The following is a 19463-nucleotide window of genomic DNA, read 5'->3' as shown; positions in this document are numbered from 1 at the left end:
CTACCATCGATGATGGTGATGGTTTGCGTTGGCATCGATTGCGTTTGATGCGGAGCGTGCATTGCTGTTCCGACCATTATCATGGACAGCTCCTGCATGTGTGGAAGCTACGGCAGCTGCAACTGTACCGCCGTTAGTAGTAGTACTGCTGGCCGTCGGCTGACGTCTTGGTTGCGAATGTACGTGATGATGATGGTGGTGATGGTGATGATGGTGTTGCTGCTGCTGCTGCTGCGCTGCACCACCAGGGTGCTGGTTACCGGCACCTCCAGCAGCAGTAAGCATTGATCCACCAGTTGCACCACCGCCGCCTCTTCTTCCACCGGTGGATGCAGCATTAAGATATTGCTTCAGGTGACTGTGCTGCTGCTGCTGCTGTGAAGCAGCCGGATGATGACCGACAACAACACCACCTTTGGTTGGACCGGTGGCAGCCACGAGTACAGCCGCCGCAGATGTTCCCATTTCGAGCTGTTGGCGCAGTTGTGAGTAAGTGTTGAGGGTGTTGCTGTTGGTACCGTTGCTGGCAGTACTTGTGCCGCCCGCTGGCGTACGTCCGCTGTGATTGTGACGGGAACTACTACCACCTCCACCAGTGGCCATAATCAGGTTCCTTCCGATCGTGGCAACTGTTACAGCGTCTGCCACAGCAGCCGCCACAGCGTTTGCCAGTCCGGCGGCAATGTCATTAACTACCACATTCACGATGGGTGATATTACTTTCGGGCAGGCCGAAATGTCACTTCCATCCGTACGATTGCTGCTAGCTGGTGACGAGGCTATGGCCACACTGTTGCCGAGTTTTGTCTTCTTTTGGATGCCTCCTGGGGCCGTTGCTGCTGCTGCTGCTGCTACCACAACCAACGGTGACTGATTCAGTTCCCTTTTATTGCCGATCGCTTCATCTGGAACTGCTGCGTGGACAGATGGTTTCGGTACTACCACTATGCCCGACAACGACGATGAGCTGGAGGACGGGGGAGATGGTAAGGGCAGCTGCTGTTTGGTGCTGCTCGTGAGATGATTGATCAACAGTGATGATGCCGCCGTAGTACCTGTAGTAGCCACCGTAGAAGATTGTACCAAGACCGGCGAAGAGGACGATGATAAGGGTAGTGATGGTGGTGGCAGTAGCTGCTGCTGTTGATAGCCATTCGATTGTGAAGATGCTGACGTACGGCTAGCGGACGACGACGAAGGTGATGTCAGTAGTAGTGCGGCCGCCAGTGCCGGAGCCGACGGTGAGGTGGTCGACGATGCCAACGAACAACTTCCGGGTGCGGACGAGGATGACACGGCAGGAGGATGGGCGGGAGTGGAACGCGGGGATAGCATTGGTAGTATTGCCGTGCTGTTGTTGATGCTGCTGGTGGTGCTGCTGGAGCTTGGTGATGATAACGGTGACGATGATGATGACGGTAATGGAGGCGATGTTGTTGACATCACGGCATTTACGGATGTCAACATTTTATTTCAGCTCATCTTCACCCGTTTGCGCGGGGGCCCGATCGGTGGTATCTGTTGCGTTGCCAGCGCTCGGTACGCTTCGTTCAGCAGGTGCGGATGGGTCGCCACCATGTTTTTCCAACCGACCGTCTCCACCACGTCCGTCGCATGACTGCTAAGAGGCAGCAAAAGCATGAGAAGAGAAGGACAGAGAGAAGAAAAAAACAAACCACATGAATACAGTGTGCAAAGCGGAGGGTGGTCAAACAAGAGCAAAAATGCATTGTCGTAATGCAACTTACGTGTTGATGAAGTCTATCGTTTGCGCCTTCAGTTGATCGGCACTGTGCAGATCGGCCAGGATCAGTGTTTCGGCCGCCGTTTCGACCGACAGATTAACACAGAGCGCTTCTTCACACATCACCTTCAGCTTGTCGAGCGCGTACTTGTCCGCCGCCGCCAACAGATCGTCCGCCATCTTGTCCAGGTTGGGTGCCTTCCCCGTGTAGATAAACCGCAGCATCTCCTTTAATACTTCGTGGTCCACGTCGGTGATCGCGACCCGGTTCTGCTTTCGTTCCTCCATCTCGTGCTCGAACATAGCGGCAAATACGGGACTACGTGCTGTTGATGGTAAAATGGAAAGAATGGCGAAATTAGCGTGATAAATTAGATCCTAATATTACATACGCGAATTTATATGATTCGTTAAATAACTCCATTGGGTTAGCGGAGCAATCATGTTGATTTACTGTCACAGGCGATCTTAGCTCAAGTGAGCTACTGAGGAGAGGGCAAGAGATCGCAGCTAACGCGAGGAGCCGATAATAGAGATCGAGATCGCTACCCTTCAACTGTTAGTTTGAAACGGTAGCGCGTTCGAGGTAGCTCTCCGGCAGCTCACTTGAGCTAGTTCATTAGCGGGACAAGTCCGATCTCACTTGTAACGTTCAGATTAGCTGAGCTCGCTCAACAACAAGTTCCAATATTTGAAGCACTCAGATCCGGGGCATTACCTGCTAGTATTGCTTTGTGCACCTGGAATTCCCGACCACCGACCGCCAGTGTGACATCGCTGAACTTTTCGTTGTCAAACAGTGTCCCTAGATCCTCGGACAGCTTGCATTCTGGCACTTTGAATTGGATGATGTTGCTTTGGCCGGAAATGTTCACACTATCGGCCACCACGCTGACCTGTGGCAATGTAAAAATGGGTAAATGAAGGTGTTTATATTAGTTGCTGGACGATATTTCCATAAATTGTACAACTCCGCTCCGCGCCGTACCTCGCAGAATATCGTTAGTTTGTCCTCCGGCAGCAAACCGTTCGCCTCGTCCAGCAGGAAATCTCGCCGGATGAACTTTTTGAAGCCCCAGTCCTTGCCCTGCACGAACCGGTACGCTCGTTGCGATTCCATCGCCTTCGTTTCCTCGCGTTTGGCGTTGAGGATTGAAAATTTGAACTTCGCCCGGACTTCCGACTTATTGCAGGATACCAGCAGCAGGTAGAGGGAGAGATAGTCTTTGCTTTCCTCGTCGAGACCTTTTGGATTGACGCGCAAGCACCTACAAATGCAAACGGGTAAGAGAATTAGGTAAGATGGTGGTAGAAAGTTAGTCTTTTTCTATCCATATATGTTTTTACTGAGAGTAACACACAGCAGTGGTTGCGGTGTACCGATTCGGACACTGAACATAGGTACTTGCAAGTACTTGCAAACTCTTCCACCGGGACAGGAACGTGTGAACCCGAAAGTTATATCATTCAACCAAGAAATGGGGAGTGTGGTGGTTTGTTTCCAAAAATGGTCAAAACTGAACCCTTGAAAGCTTATCACACCTTTTCACCCCTCGTGTGTCTGACCCGATCGTGGTGAATAAGACGAAAAGAAGAAAGACAAAAATCAACCCACCAAACAAACAACAAACCAGACGAACCAACAAAAAATATGCAAACCCTCGCACATATAACCTTTGTACTTTCTACACGGAAATGACGGCAACCGACTTTCTATACGGATCTGTTGCACGAACACCCCCGTCGCCGTCTGGTAGTGGTGGTACGGCCTCCGAGGTTGATGAAGCACTTTTTCCGGTGAAATTTCTTCCAGTGAAAGGATCATCGAGCGTACCACCCTTCCCCGGACCAGACAGATACCAAAAATCTGCAGAAAAAGCGACAGATCCTTAGGACATAGGAGCATTGTGGGGGGGGTAGGATGATGATGGCCTTTAATGGTAGTTATCTCGCTCTCTCTTTGCGAGCAATGTCTGAACACACTTAATACACGAATTGATTGATCGTGAACGAATGGGAGAGATCGTACGGATTTCATAACTCTCCTCCTATCAATATAGCAGCCAGATTTACCAGATAGATTTTTCTTCAACTCTCCAATAGAGATCTTGATCTTCTCTTTGTATTTGTGTCTCGTTAAAAGGCAACCTCCACAAATTACATTAACTTTTACCCGAAAAAAGAGGTCCATGATAAGATCCGAGAAATCAAGATTTGAACCCATACCGGGCGATGTTGTTGAATCGTGCATTTCCATTGTATCTATTTGACCGAACCGCACTAGCGGGCGTCGAAAGCTAGTTTAGCTTGTAATATAAACACGAGAGCTTCAAAGTTGGCTTATTACTTACCATTTTAGCTTATCATTAGCACCCGCGGAGAATGTGGAGGATTTCAGCACTTCACCCATCTCTTCCCGACAGAAGCTGAAATTGTTGATCGTCCACATATAGCTGAATTTGACCACTTTGACCTGTTTTGTAGAAAGTAGAAGAAAGAATAGGAAAAGTTTGATTAAACATTATGCAACACTCCATGTGGAGAAATACGGAAGGAAAGCAAAAACCCCACTTTCAATTGGTATAAAACAGGAAGTTAAAAATAAACTATAGCCACCAGCATTTGTACGAAACTAAACAGGCAACAATGTATAGCTCATTGTACAAATCAGTTGTAATTATGCACGCAGCAACACGAAATGTTCAAAGGAGCAAAAGAAAAAATCACTATTTTTCACCAAGCCCGCGCGCCGCTCTTGTTTCCCACCCATTGTGTGTTATGCTTTATCAAAATCTCATCCCAAAACGTGACACAACTTCCGCATCTTCCGCCTTCGCGTGACCCGCGCACAGTGTGCTGTTTGTGTTTTGCAACCCGCCCAGCAGCAGCTGCAACCAAAGAAACCGCATTTTGAAAGGAGAAACAATAAAAAAAAATATACAACAACATAAATTACAAAAGGTTAACAGATTTTGGCGCGCATGCGAAAGCAGGAAGCGCTTGGCGTGAAATATTTCGCGCCATAGCACCACAAGCGATACATTTCGCGCGCGAAAGAGAGAAAGAGAGAGAGAGTGAGAGTCAGTGAAAGAAAAGCCAATAATGAAAGGGCCACAAAACGGAGGGAAAAGTTTCATATTCCAATTTCAATTTTCGCCATACACAGAGCACGCGCTGCCCGCTGGGAGAAGGTGCTTCGTTTCTTTTATTTTTAAATTTCTCTCCACAAGGCACATGATTGGTGGTGCGAGAGACGAGGGAGTGCTGAACAGTGTATAGTGCAGGGGCAAGCTTGGCTGCTGCTTGGGGGTTGCCTGCCCGAGCGCACTACTGTGTGTTGTTAGGTAACCAATATTTTAATTCGTTACTCCCTCTTGCTCCAACAGACCGTCGCCCAAATACCCAACTTTCCAACTCTATACGCACACACCTACACACATCGCGACAGACGGAAGCTTTTTCTCGTACACTCGAAAGAAAGCAACCCCGCCAGAAAAGAAGGGAATAAAAAGAGAAGGTAAGAGAAAACGTGCCCCCAAGAGCGGTGGCGCCCAGTCATCCCCTCCCCACCACCCATCGGAGGATGGCAAGCCGATAGAAAAAGGACAGAGACAAACGGCATCTTCCGCCCATTCTTACCAAACCATAGCGATCAACAATAAAACCGAAAAAAGAAAAACGAAAGAGAGAAACAAAGAGCGTAATGGTGCAACATTGAGCAAACCAAAACAAAATAGAAACAAAAAAAAAACAAGTAAAACACACGCAGCCAAACGAAGATCGCAACACCGTTTGCGCACTTTTTCCCGTCACCATACATCGGTGGAAGAAAGTGATCGCGAGTGACGTTGCTTTCTCGCTTTAACGCAAAGAAATGGTGCGAGGTGTGACTGGAGAGTTGTTAACGATTATGTAAAAGTAGAGAGTGCGCGCAGGCTGGCTGGTGAAAAACGAAATGCACCTCCCATCCCCCCTTCCTACGACCTCATCCTTTTCTCCATCGCCGATTTCACAATACAGCTTGGTGGCAGCTGCAGTGTCTGGGTCTGGGCTTCTCACACCCACCCACCCCCTTCGCAGGGGGGTGGTTTGTGTTTCGCCCGTTTCCATCATCGGGAGTATCCATCTCCATATTGCTTCCCTTCTCCGACGCAATCACTTCCACAATTGATCCGATCACAGCCATGGTTTGTGGTGGCGGCGTAAGATGGCGCGCGCGAGCCCGCGGATGAAACACAGTACACACGTAACAACCGTCCCCGCTGGAAAGTGGACACCCCTCCCTCGCCTCCTTCCGCCCCTCATCCCATATCCCAGCGAGATGAAAGTGAAAACCTCTCTATTATCAATGGCAACACAACAAAAAAAAAACCGAGCGATGGAATGGAACCTTTCCTTTCGATAGTTGGTCGTCACTAGGTAGATGTTGCAGTAGTTGAGCTTCATCTTGAACACGTATTTCCGCTCCTCGAGATCATCGTCCGTTTCCTTTGGACAGGCATCGGTAGTTTCTGTCATGGTGCTGGTAGTGGTGGCGGTGGTCGTCGCCGGGGAACGATTTAATCGGCCAGCCAGGATTGCCGAATCGTTCACCGCTGTAGCGCCGCCATTCGTTGTTGTACTGGAAGGTAGATGGTGGTGAAGGTGGGGCTGGTTGGAGGAGCAGGATGCGCTGGAGCTGTCTGTACCGGCCGGATGTTCCCGTCCATCGCCAGCACCCGCACCAACGGCCATTTCATCACCGGGCTTGGCAATGGTTGTCGTGGCCATGTAGGTCGCGGTCAGAATACGTCGACGTGGTGGCCGTGGAGGTACCACAATCGGGGGCACTATGAACGCGGCACTACTGCTAGCACTACTGTTGCTATTGCCACTGCCGGCCGTCGATCCGGCCGGCGCCGTTGCGATGGCGATAGTTCTCGTCCGCATGGTGGTCGTTGCCGTTTCCACACATTTGTCAGCCATTTTTTGTACTTTGCTGAGGGCTCCGACACAAGCCCCGACTTCAATTCACCGAAACCTCACGGACAGTGTAACAACCTGAGACACTTCCCGGCACATTCGACCACGCGCAGCTGGGAGGATTTCGATCAAAGCTTCTTCACCTTATGCGCCTAAATGTAGGCAATGCGTACAGCAAAGGATGATGTTTAATGCGCAGGAAGAACGAAAAAGGGCACGGTCACGTAACAACACACACAACACTTTGGTGAGAATTAAAATCAGAATATAGATGATACGTTTAAAAACTATATGACATATCACAGCAGTACGCCAGGGAAGGTACAATCATAAATGCATGCACAGGAACGGAAGAGATAGCCGGGAAACCACGCACTCCAGATTATTGGCAAAGGATTAGCAGCAGGGGCAGCTGTTTCGCACCTTTTGGTGGGATGATCACATACACAAATTCACACACACACACACACACTTCGTGTACCTCAAGGGGTAGGAGCCTTAGCACACAGAACGCCAAAACCCAACACAGCTGCTCGAAAAGCTTGCGCACAAACACGAAACGTTAGGAAAAGCACAAAGCCAGCAAGCAAACAAAACTCGCGGTGGCGGCAGGCCAACCGATCGTGTTCGCGCGCGCACTACCACCCGGTGGGACAACTGTTTGCGCGGACTCCAACACGCTAGAGCTGACACTCTCGACGAACGACTTCAAGATACTGCCGTGGCTCTGGCAGTTTGTTGTGCGGTGGGATCGTCCTACCGCAGAGCTGCTCAAACTGTTGCTCCGCGAACCATTCCGGCAGTGTGAGAGTGTGCGCCCCCATCTGGCTTGTGGCGGTGGCTCCGCTCCATTCGGGTATGGGGAGTTGTGTGCCTCCCACCCCGTATGCCGACGCCTTCCCAAATGAAGCTTCCGAAACATTTCCACTCTCACCGGGCGCGCGCAATGGTTTCTCTCGCGTGCGCTTCCCTCGTTGCTTTCTCGTGTGCAACAGCGGTGGCGCGGGCACTGGTGTTACCGCATTCGATGGCGTCTGAACCCCCACCCTTTTCCACCCGCAGCCACATACCGCCAGACGCCACCAGGGCTCTTTCACTTTCACAACGTGCAGCCGCCGCCAGCAGCGGTACGGCCAAAGGTTGATTTGGGGATTCAGAAGAAACCCTCCCTCTTGCGTATGTCTGCTGGATGATCTGCTTTCGGTACTACGGGGTGACTAAAGAGACAGACACCCTTAAACCCCACTCCATATACTTCCATTTTACCCTTCAACCGTACCCTCTTCAAAACGACTAGACAAACAGATGTGCTATTACACATTGGCTCACAAATCCATCATCAACACTTCATTTTTAAACAATATTTTAAGGGAAAGATGGAAATAAGATGGATCACAAACGGCACAAAAGAAGATCCTCCCCATACTATCTCTTTTGCTTCACGATCAGCACCTCACGGACAACAACAAAATCAACAACCTCCCCCTCCTTCCGACGGAAACTGTTGCGGAACAGGAAGTGAGAGTGTGTAATCTATTTCCGGTAAAAGTAAGTCACTCTTCTCCTGCTGATTTACCCCATCAATCCCAATTTGGCTAACCTGAAACAGGATATCTCGGGGGCTTTACCGATTATTGCACACTACACACCCTTTGGCCCCACCAGTAACGATCGGTAGAGGAGGAGGAGAAAGGGGATGGGGGAGGGAGAGGGAGGGAGGCTTCAAAAAGAGAAATGATCAAAAAAGGAGAAAGGAACACACACCAGATGCAGAGCGTTATGCAGCTGTAGAGAGAGGATCATTACTTGGGCGCTAAAGAGTCAGCGCAACAACAACAAAAAGGGGGCCACAAAACAATGCAAAAAAAAAAGGAAACTCCACTTTTTTTTTCGCTCTCTCTCTCTCTCCTTTCTCTTCTACCCCACCTTCTCATCACTCTCACCAACCCCTCTTCTAACTATCCGGCGTTTCACCCTTACACAACACACGCGACTTGGTGCGATCATCCACGGCACCCGCCGTCCAGCACCACCGCTCCACTGCACGGCAGCACCGTACCATTACGTAAGCGGAGAAATGTAAGGAAAGATAACCAGAAGAAGGTTAAAAACGTGTTGTAAGCCGCAGGAATTGGCGAACAACGGATAGGCGCCTCCTCCGTTGCCTTTTGCACAACATAACTTTCTGCTATAAAACAAATTTTAACTAAAGCGAAGTAATTGCGGGCAGAAATTGACTTCAGTTTATAAACTATAAACTGTACAGATAATATTCAGCAAAGATCAATTTACAATTGGCTTTAATGTAATATAAACATTACTTAAATTGCTTAATTTATGCTTGAAGATCACGTGTTTCGAGACTGTAATATGATTCAATTTTATGGATATCATCATAAATTTGCAAGGTTTTTGAGGTTAAGTTTGGATTCATTTCGGCATTATGCACATGTTGAAGTAGAATATCTTCAAGTAGTTATTTAATCTTCATCCCTTTATCGAGCTTTTGCAAGATGACATCGAGTTCTATTGCAAAGCTTTCTGATATCACCGATGTAGCAGTCGAGAGGGCTTTATACAGAATCAATTTCTTTATGAACAACCAGAAAAAAATGAAACAGTTTCAACATGTGCCTCTCAATATTCCAATTCGATTAGTAAACGATAAAAAGCGGTTCCAAATTTCCCACTACGACGCCTCGTTTTATGTGACTTATGTCATGCAGCGCCGGCTACGGCGAAATCTGTCAAAAGCCCAACGGACGCACCGGACGCCGGAAGTTATGTAAAAGCCCGCGCGCGTGCGTAACAACAACAAAAAAATGGCAACATGTGAAAAACGAAGGCGGTAAAACATTAAACATCATACAAGCGAGACCTTAATCGCAAAAAAAAATGTATCCATCGATGTCGCGGCTATTTTACACCTTTGATCAGGAAGATGAATGTCTTTTCATAGCAACTGCCGATCTTCACGGCACACAATAGAAGCACCGGTGTGAAAATTAGCACCCGATTGGTAATCCAAATATTGCCGTATTGGTGGCGCAGTGGGGAGACGACCGAGGAAACAAACGATGCCGACAAATTTGCGCGACACTATCAGTTTTGTTGATATGCAGTTGAATCCCCAAACTTTGTTAACTGGATCAATTAGCCATAAAGAATAGCTCAATATCCGGACATTCGCGAACTTCATTGGAAGTTGGGTTTGTGAATGATAGAAAATGTTATGCGTGGGATTTTTGTCAAGGAGGAAACAAATGTTTTTTGTATTCCAAAAAGCAAACGAGTGTTACGCGATGCGACACCATCACTCATGTTGAGTCACTTCGGGTGACAGATGGTTCCCGAGGGGGTGCGCGTGCTATAGTTGCTGTGTGGGAGATATCAGATAGGCAATAAAGTATATTGGCGAGAGGGAGTATCATCATCACCATAATCATCCCTTCACCATCCGCACCCCAACAAGTACCGGAGACCGGAAGGAGATCTCGCGCACATCCCCCGCCAGGTTCTCGCTTCGTTTGCAATCGTACTGCGCCAAACCGAAAGAAAGTAGTGAATGTTCGAGCTTTACTTTTGCCATTTTACTTTCGCTCTCGTTTGCAGCCCCCATCCCCCCGGGGAGTGAGAGAGACTGCATTCGGTCACTACTCGGCCTGCCGTACCAGCGACTCCCTCCTCTTAGCAGCCAAAGCGGAACAAATCATTCGAGTGAAATTCACTGCGACTGAAGGAAAGTGTGTAAGTGCATCTGGTATGAACTTACCTTCCTTTACCCCCAAACCGCCCCTTCTACGACGATTAGTGCACTTATAACCGTGCGGGGGCTAGAGGGAATGACGAGATGCGAACTCCATGAAAAGGCATGATCATTTTTGATTATTTCAGATTTAAATAAACACAACCCGTGAGGATCGGACAACAGGCGAAATGGTGGGATCCATCCGCCATGATTTGGGCACACCACCACCACTCGTGCCCACACACCCCCTGACGACGGGCTACCATTGACCAGTCGAAAGTGAGAGTAACTAACAACAATGGTTTAATGATTGTGGCAGGGTGAAACGTAACGCAGGGAGAAATGTGTATTTTTCGCCAGAGAAAGGCAAATATATCGATCGGTCACCGCAACGTCGAAGAAAGTAAGTCAAAATGTGAAGTTGTAAAGTAAAGGGTTTGCAATTGCCATTTGTCGGCTAACATTGTGTTTGATTATCTGCTTTGACAGTTAAAGAGACTCAGCCAATAGAGAACACGCTTTTTATTCCAAAATTCACATAGTTTAACACAACAAATCTGAAAACTTTTAGAATGTGACTTTGGTAATCTTCAACCGAAAACTTTAGGAGTAATGAAGCTTAAAAACTCTTCAGGGGAAGCTATAGTGGACTGTTTATTCTAGCGTTGAGTGAATTTGATTTAGATTTATGAGTCAAAATGAATCAATTAACTAAATTGTTGATTATGCAAATCCATTTCCAAAATTCCCGCCACAAATCTCCAAGGGGCTGATGGTTTAGGTCGCTAATGGCCAAAATTTGCCACATACTCTGAGGATTCATGAAACTTTTTGAATCATCTTGAGAGTCGACTTCTGATTTGTATGACTCCTCACTAAAGATTCTTTAGAATGACTCTATAATGCCACGCCTTGTGCATGGGATATCTGTTTCACATTCATGAATCTCAATGAATCTTTAAACTGAATTTATGAATCCGTAACTCCATTGCAAAACTTCGTGAATTCTCAAAGATGCATGAATCATCCAAGATTTATGACCTCCAACGGGTTTGTCCGCCGTGTGCAAGAGGTTTTAGAGGAGACTCCTCCGGATGGGGCATTTTTTGTTTAACATTTTCAACCGCACATTTGTTTTTGCTGCTTGCAATCGATATGGTAAAATACACCAAACAGACAAACTAATGTGGACTGCACCATAAAAATGAGACAAGGGTCGACAAACCTTAACACACCAACAAACTTAGGAAAATCCGCGAATATGCACGTATTGTGTATGCACCACCCGGATGGGTGGCGGGGGGAGGAGGGATGGCCCTTCCTCTCCTTTCTGTCTTTACTTCCCTTTATTTTACTAACTCTTTCCTCGGTCGCGCATTCAAAGCTGACAACACTACAAATCTTACGCACGCACTTTCGTTTCGTGCTTCCACACAACAAACCTATCCGTTCGCTTACTTTCACGCGCTTTTAGGCCGTTGTGTGCATGCGTAACAGCAGAAATAATAAGCAACCACACACACACACACACACATCATTGGCTGATGATATGGCGCGATCGTGGGAGGGCATGATCATCGATCTCGTGCGCAGGAAGCACTCCTCAACGTTTACTACATTTGCTCCAATCTGCAAGCAAATCGCGATTGCGATTGTTGACGGTGGGTTGCCTTTTCTCTTCCTCCTTTCTATTCGGACCGTTTGCTCGTCGTTAAACGTGTAGGGACACACTTTGCAAACGGGACATAGGGGTTTATTTTTTTAAATGTAATTATGCGTTGACATTCGTTTCTGTTAAAAAAAAGCTTTTTCCCACTCACTTTCCATCCGTATAAGCTCTGTTAACGCATCTCCTCCGCCACAGTTCTCCTTTGATCGGCAGCGATACTGTTTAGCGAGATAAAAAGTAAAACACCCAAAGGGACGCGTGGTATTGTGCCACAGCAATGGAGAAAGACGAGGTACACATGAAAGCCGGAAGTATACACAGCAAAAAAAAAAACAAAGAAGCATCCGAATTCTTCCTGCCATTCCCGGGGCAGGAGGGGAAAAAAGCCCTTACACACCAGACATTCCACTTATGCCCATTTGCCCAGCCCCGGTCGGGCAAGTCGGGTTTTGGACGATTATATACCTTTTGCTTCCTATTTTCCACCGACTTGGGAAAGCAACAAACACACACACACAACGCAACATTTCTTTCGTCCGCTTTTCACCACTCACTTTTTACGCCGTGGCGTGGCGTAATTCCGTTAGAAAGTGAACGCAACGAAGAAGGGCAAACGGCAAACGAAGCACAGCAAACAGGGGGCAAAAACAAGGTGTATATATCGGTGGGAAAGGTGTGGAAGTAAAGGAAGAAGAAAAAACTTCCACAGATTGCACGACGGAACCGGAGCATAATTGATGGAAAACCGCGTCTATTCACTACCGGCGGGCGGGCTCTGCCCTCCTATCCGACCTTCTTTGTCCATCAGTCTGTCTCTCTCTCTCTCTCTCTCTCTCTCATTCTTTCGCAGCATAAAGAGTGTGTTTGTATGTGAAAAAAAAGTACACTATCACCTTACTTCCCTTCCCGCCGATACACCTTTCCTCCGTCTTCTTAGGCCGTTGCCTCCTCCGACTGACTTCCGGTGTTTATCATCCCAATACAGTAAAGGGAAATGGGGCGACTGCCTTTAATGGTCGTTAAAGAAGCAAAATAAGCCATGCTCAATGCTGTACGCATTTTGTGCGTTTAAAAGGTACTCTTTAGCATATCGCGATACCATAAATCACATGAAGAGAGGTGAACATACAACACAATGCCTTCATCTGGAGCCAAACAAAAAAACCCCCACAACAGAGCAGAGCAAAGTTCGCTGCCTATTATCGCTTGCTTTAAAATAAAGTGTTCCCGTGTATCGCAGTTTCACAGTCAAAACAAACTAACCAAAGCCGGCAGAGCCCGTCATGTGTGAAGCGAACACCACTTACATTAAGGGTAACGAGTTAGAATGAATATATTCGCCCTGCAAGCGCAGAACAAGACGAGAACAAGCCCAAAGCGAGCGGTCAACGGCTTCTCTGGTTTGCGCGAAGTCGTCACTGACACTGATCAGGCACACGAGGGGGGTCGATGTCCGCCTTATGGATGCGCGCGTGCTGCGGACCGATGAGCACACACTGCCACACCGCGCAGAAGGTGTTTTAAAGTATTCTGCTCGCGTAAATGCCTTCCGCAATTTCAGGCGCCCACACAACACATGATCGCGCTATCGAAACCGTGGATGGATGGATGGGCAAAAAAAAAACCCTTACCCGACACACCCAACCACGCCAGAACCCAAAGACTCCCTCCTCCTCGCTTTGCGGGTGCGTTAGAAACCCAAACGAAGAACTTATTAAAATGGGTTCCATTAAATCTTGTACCATTTCGCAACCTGTTTGTAAATGTGTGAATAAAGGCATGGAAAGGAAATGAAATGTTGTGGAAGTAGACTGAAACGCGGATCGAAAATCATCCACTGAGTGAGGTTAAAGAACGCGGGAAAGGTGTGAAGATGGACACACACACACAGACATGCGCGCAGGAGGATATGTATTTCATTCACATTTAACTATCACCACACAGTGTTTAACCGTTCTTTTTGGATACGCTTCGCTACACCTTTGCGTTGCCCAAACCATTCGCCTCCATGCACAGTGGGCAGATACCGGGCGAAAACTATCAAAACTCAGTAATGTCCAAGACAGTTTTAAAAAACCAGAAGATAACACTAATAAATTCGCAAATTGAAACAGTTTTGGATCTTCTACTTTGGTAGGTATGAAATTAAGTTAAACTAAGTTAAATATTTCAGAGAAAAATGACAAATCCCAAAAAAAGCATCAAATTTAAACTGTTGTAAAAGTTATAGTAATAATGTGAAGTTTTATGCCTCTATGGAAAGGTTTTTTTTTTTGTTTAAAAGTGTTTGGAAGTATCCAATCATTATCACTCTCATAGCACTCAGCATAGCACTGATGACATAAATAAATCACTCGTAATTTAATAACAAATTCGTTTTGCATTTGATACCATTTTTAAACTTTGCAAAACTGCGAACATTCAATTGCTGTAGGTTATAGTCCTATATTTTCTTTATTCTATTCTTTTTCTTTCAAATTTTTAAATAAATTGCAAAAAACGACATAAAAACTATAAAATTCACAGCATAGAGTATTTGAGGTTTACTTTGCACGACCCAGCCACTCATCCGCGAACATAAAAAAAATCCACCTTGAGCGAAAGTTTTCACCCGACATTTGTTGGGAACTGCCCACTGTGCCATGTGCTTCCATTCGCATTCCGTTTGCTCTCGGTGGAGTAGAATTTAATGTTTCTCCTGTTTGTTGTTAACCTCAGTGAGGTAAGGGATCGATGACCCCCACCCACTCCGAGAGGGTAGAGAACACATTTTGTCCAAAAAGGTGCAACTACCGAAGTGTACACCCCATCATTAAAGTGGTTTGTTCGAAAACAAGTACCAATATACCCGGGGACGTGCATGTTAGGGGATGCGGAGCACAGAGGTAAGAATAGATGTAATTAATGCAAATGCAAGAATGATTGCAGTTGAAACTAGGCCTAATTATCTAGCGTTAGTTCGTAAACAACGTTTACTGATATTGATCTAGATGTTAATGATGTTGCACCTAGATCTTCCACCAGATATCTTCTACAGATCTAGTGCTTAGCTCTCTTGAAGTAAGACAGTTTTTTTCTTGTTAATCTCTATTATTGGAGCATATAGCAAACAAGTAGCCGGTCGGATAATAATTAGAAGTAGTTTTTAATATTTTATTTCAACCCGGACGTAGTGTGACTAAGTGAGACCCTAACTGGGGATTATCTCGCAGAGAAGAAGTTACCAACACGAAGGTGGTGATTAAAACTGAATCATCTCTTATGTAACAAGTTGCAGTGTTTTTGTAATTATTTAAAAACAGATCTAATCCAAAATGATCAATAACACAGATGTATTCCACACATATACCAATGCCATATCATGTGCATATCTGATAATAAAGTAGATAATTTATCAGATCGATCAAACTCAATACAAGATAATGAAACGAATATGTAAAAGACAACTGTATGCTAACGCTGCTCTGTCCATAAAGTGCATCCAATACCTTGCCTTCCCTCTTATCCAACCCCTCCACTGCACCACCAGCAGGCGGCACACAAGAGGGAACTTTATCGACAGGAACACTTCACCAACAGCACTTCATCGACACCGGCACAGAGCTTATGCATATTTGCCCACTCGATGGTGGTGTGCATAACGTACCCCCCCAACACCAAGCGCAGCAGCAGGTTCATAAAACTAATCGAATGCCAACGGGCGCACACACACACACACACACACACAAACCCCGTATCGTCACATCAGGAGAGAAGAATGTGTTTGCTTTGTGGAGCGAACCGAGCGCGAGCAAAGATGAAAGAGAGTGGCGAGTCAGCACCCGTAGCAGCTATCGCCACACTCGCGGGGGCTATAGAACGAACTGACCTTGAACTCGGGGTGCACACAACGGGGTGGACCGCTACCCACCGTACGATCCAGTCACCGGACACACACACACACACACGCACCCCCCGTCCGTCCGGTATCATTCTTCCTACTTCGCATAAAAACCGGACGTTCGGTAGGGTTATATCGGTGAGTTCCGTAACACACATCTCCCAACACCCCCGTCGTCCCACCTGATCGGATGGTGAACTTGAGGTGTTTTTGTGAAGCATTTGTGATACACTATCAATATGTTATCAAACAATTATATGAAGCGTTTCAGCGACAGCGTGTTGTTGGTCAGGGGTGTGAGGATGATTCTCTTCCACCACATGACGGCACTTGCTGCACACAATTAGCATTATCCGGTTTGAAGAAACAACAACAACAAGAGAATGTGAAAAGAAGATGCGCAGGTGTAAATTCACAGTGTAGTTCACACCAACACACACGCCCGAACATCTTTTTTCCTGAGCTGTCAGGAGCTTTTTTTTGCTAATGATTGGAATGTGAAGGGATTTGGACATGTCATGGTTTTGTGCGTGTGTGTGTGTATAGGCGATGAAGAAGTCATGGTTTGGAGAGACAAAAAAATGCATTTTTACGTTGGAAGATCATTTATAAATAAGCAACAACAACAACAAAAAATCCACCCAACGACGATGATGATGATGGCCATCGACCTCAACGTACAAGCAGATTCTCCCCAGGTCGCTCTCTCGCGCGGGGCATATGTCTTGGGCCCCAAAACCCGTGTAGTGAAAAGACCACAACGTCGATGAAAAAAAAAGAAGCCGAACCTTTCATAAGTGAGATGGTGGTTTCTTTCGCCTCTCGCGCGCGCTTCGATGAAGATTGCGTTAGAACTTTCTTCACGCTTCTTCGTGTGGAGGCGCGCGCCCGTCCGTGCTTTTCTTAAGCGCCCTCTTCTTGCGTGTATATATCTCCCGACGGGGGGGGAGCCGCCCGCCTCGAATCGATAAATATATACACACACATAAATACACATAACTTGGGCACGGGTGGTATAAAGGTTCATTCTGATCTCGTTTGTGCTGTTGCCTTTCCCTCCCAATAGCACACAGTTGATTCGTTTGTTTCGTGCCGTTACCTTCATTCCTACCAAGCGGAACGGGGAGTTGCTGTCTTTCTCTGCTTTACACAATACCGTGTGTCAATAACCCGGCGACATTTTCATATTCTTTTGCGGTTTTATCACCTTCTGTGCCAAGGGTGAGGGGGAAGGGAGGTTTGGTTTTTTGGGGGCTTCGAGTTGTGGAGGCTCAAATTCGGCGATAGTGACTGCCAACACGAAAACGATCACCCGAGTGAATTTGCACTCAAAAAAGGAACTTGACAAGGAGCTTTACCAACATCAAATCCATTTAAAAACAATCATATCACAAGCAGTAGAACTTGTATCATTCTTTCAACAATGATCGGAATTTAAGACCTATTTTAAATGTTAAGGCCTAATAAGACTAGCTACGGCTGCCGTCTGGTGTATTTGGCTGTTCCTGTAGTACATCACCTTCCCTTCTACCCTTTGGCATATCTTGCTTACATTACGACATTAAAACATTGATTCCTCCACGTAAAGGGTCGTGTTGTTGTGTTTGTGGCTTTCCTTCGCTTCCCATCTGGCTTTCGAGAACCGAAGGCCATGAACTCTCTCTCTCTCTCTCCCTCTCTTTCGTCTTACCTCTTGCTCGCTCTATTTCACACTCTCTTTTTTTGTCGAGCGTCCAGCCCCATCTATCTCCGTTTGCTAGCATATGGCTCCAACCGGTCCAAAGGGAAAAGGGCAGATCACTTTGGTTTGCTCTCAAGGGCAATGTGAGAAATGTGGAAAAGAAAGACACATTACCGTATCGCATTCGAGAACATCTAAGATCGATTTTTAATACGTGTTAAGACCACTCAGACAGTTTGCCAGTGTTCCCTCTTGAAGTGGTTTCAATTTTGAGCGCTTGGTACACGAGTTTGTCACGGAGCACGAAGCCCTAGCGTGAAGTGGTTGTGTATCATGGTGAACATTGGACAATAAACATAACTATTAACGCTTCTACCTTCGGACGATCAAATAGAACAGTTGGGTAATGCGTGCCTCAAAAGCAATACGTCCGATCCGGGTTCAAATCCCAACCAAGCCCGGGACTGTTGACTTTATTATTGGATGATGGCGATTTCAGTCAGGTGAGGTGGAGGTGGTAAGTATAGTAAAAATCGATTATTTCAGCATTATTTACCACCAACAAAGGTTACGTTAAGGAAAACCCACAACTAAAAACCAACTGAAACTAACGTCCATCGCGCACACTTTGAAGGGCATCTTTTGCCACAGATAATTTCATTCGCTGAAACGAGTTTTTGGCAAAACCTTCTTGCTGAAGCTCTTTCGTTAGGGAAGCCCCCCACAGGCTCGTAACGGACCATGGAGAAACAAATAATAATAATAATAAATAATCGATGGCAACTGTATCAGACCGACGTAGACACAGACGCAGGTCATCGCAGTCTGCACAACATACCGGCGGTAAAGTAAATGGTCACCTTCAAAAGCAGACGCGGGTGAACGAGGGTCACCACTGCAGTCACATTTCAGGAAAAAAAGAGACCAGAACCACTTTACAAACGGCACACGCGGTAGCACAGCGCGACAAGTGTAGAGACAAGGATACTCAGAGGACAAATGCATGGATTCGATTGGAAATCGGATTCGTCCTTCGCCGCTGGAGACGCTGTATTCCGCGTGAGTCAAGGGTAGGCGCATGCAGCCGTACTTGAAAATATGCTTCCTTCTTCGCAACACGGCAGAGGTTGCCTGCCTGGGCTGTATTGAAATATAGTTTAACCCGAAATGCACTAAAACATAGTTGCAATACTTAAAAAAAAATACACATAAAACTGAGAGGACCAAACACTTTTTTGCATTAAAACATAGCTGAGCATTGGAAAGCTAAAACTTTAGTTCGCATAAAACATAAATCATTCGAAACGTTAGTAAAAAAAAAACCATATTTCTCACACTTGACCACCCCATACCTTTTGAAGGACGTTACATTGTGTCCGCGGTTGTGCATCAAGCTCTAATCGTTTTTAATGAAGGTCAAATTTGGCAACGAATAAAACGGGGAAGGGAGGGGGCAGAAACGAAATAAAACCAACATCATTATCATCAAATCGCTAATCAATTACGGCGGTCCAGAAGATGGATGTGATTGCGGGCAGCACAGCAACACGCGCATTGCGCAATAGAAAAAAGGGGGTCTTTTTCGGTGGATGAACTTTTGATGCGTCGAGATTAAGATTCACATGAATGATTGCTCTCAAAAGATTCATGAAGCATAACTCTAATCAGATTCGTTGTTTGTTTGAAATTAATCAAACTGTTGGAATTCGATCACAATTCCACGTTCATTTGTGTGTCTTTATCAAATAAAATGAGCAACACTCCTGTGAATGTACAAGG

The 19463-nt window shown here is 46.3% G+C and overlaps 2 protein-coding genes across 2 annotated transcripts in view; both read right to left on the bottom strand.

Moving 5' to 3' along the window:
- LOC128715781 (uncharacterized) lies at window positions 1-1467 on the bottom strand. The gene has a single exon (XM_053810699.1). The coding sequence runs from the start codon at window positions 1465-1467 to the stop codon at window positions 1-3; it is 1467 nt and encodes a 488-aa protein (XP_053666674.1).
- Window positions 1468-1473: 6 nt separating this feature from the next.
- The window catches only part of LOC128715770 (protein roadkill), a 73945-nt gene continuing 55955 nt past the window's right edge, over window positions 1474-19463 (bottom strand). The window contains exons 3-7 of the mRNA XM_053810688.1: window positions 4096-4217; window positions 2733-3012; window positions 2463-2640; window positions 1749-2070; window positions 1474-1618 (exon numbers count right to left, since the gene is read on the bottom strand). Of these exons, the coding sequence (XP_053666663.1) occupies window positions 1474-1618; window positions 1749-2070; window positions 2463-2640; window positions 2733-3012; window positions 4096-4217 (1047 nt within the window). The remainder of the gene's footprint in view (window positions 1619-1748; window positions 2071-2462; window positions 2641-2732; window positions 3013-4095; window positions 4218-19463) is intronic.

Source organism: Anopheles marshallii, chromosome 2 (genome assembly GCF_943734725.1).
Source record: "Anopheles marshallii chromosome 2, idAnoMarsDA_429_01, whole genome shotgun sequence".
Lineage (NCBI taxonomy): Eukaryota > Metazoa > Arthropoda > Insecta > Diptera > Culicidae > Anopheles > Anopheles marshallii.
The sequence above is the reverse complement of the archived record's forward strand: the minus strand, read 5'-3'. Positions and strand labels throughout refer to the sequence as shown.

Excerpts from the sequence above, each read along its gene's own strand:
- LOC128715781 (XM_053810699.1), bottom strand. The coding sequence starts at position 1,467 with ATGTTGACATCCGTAAATGCCGTGATGTCAACAACATCGCCTCCATTA.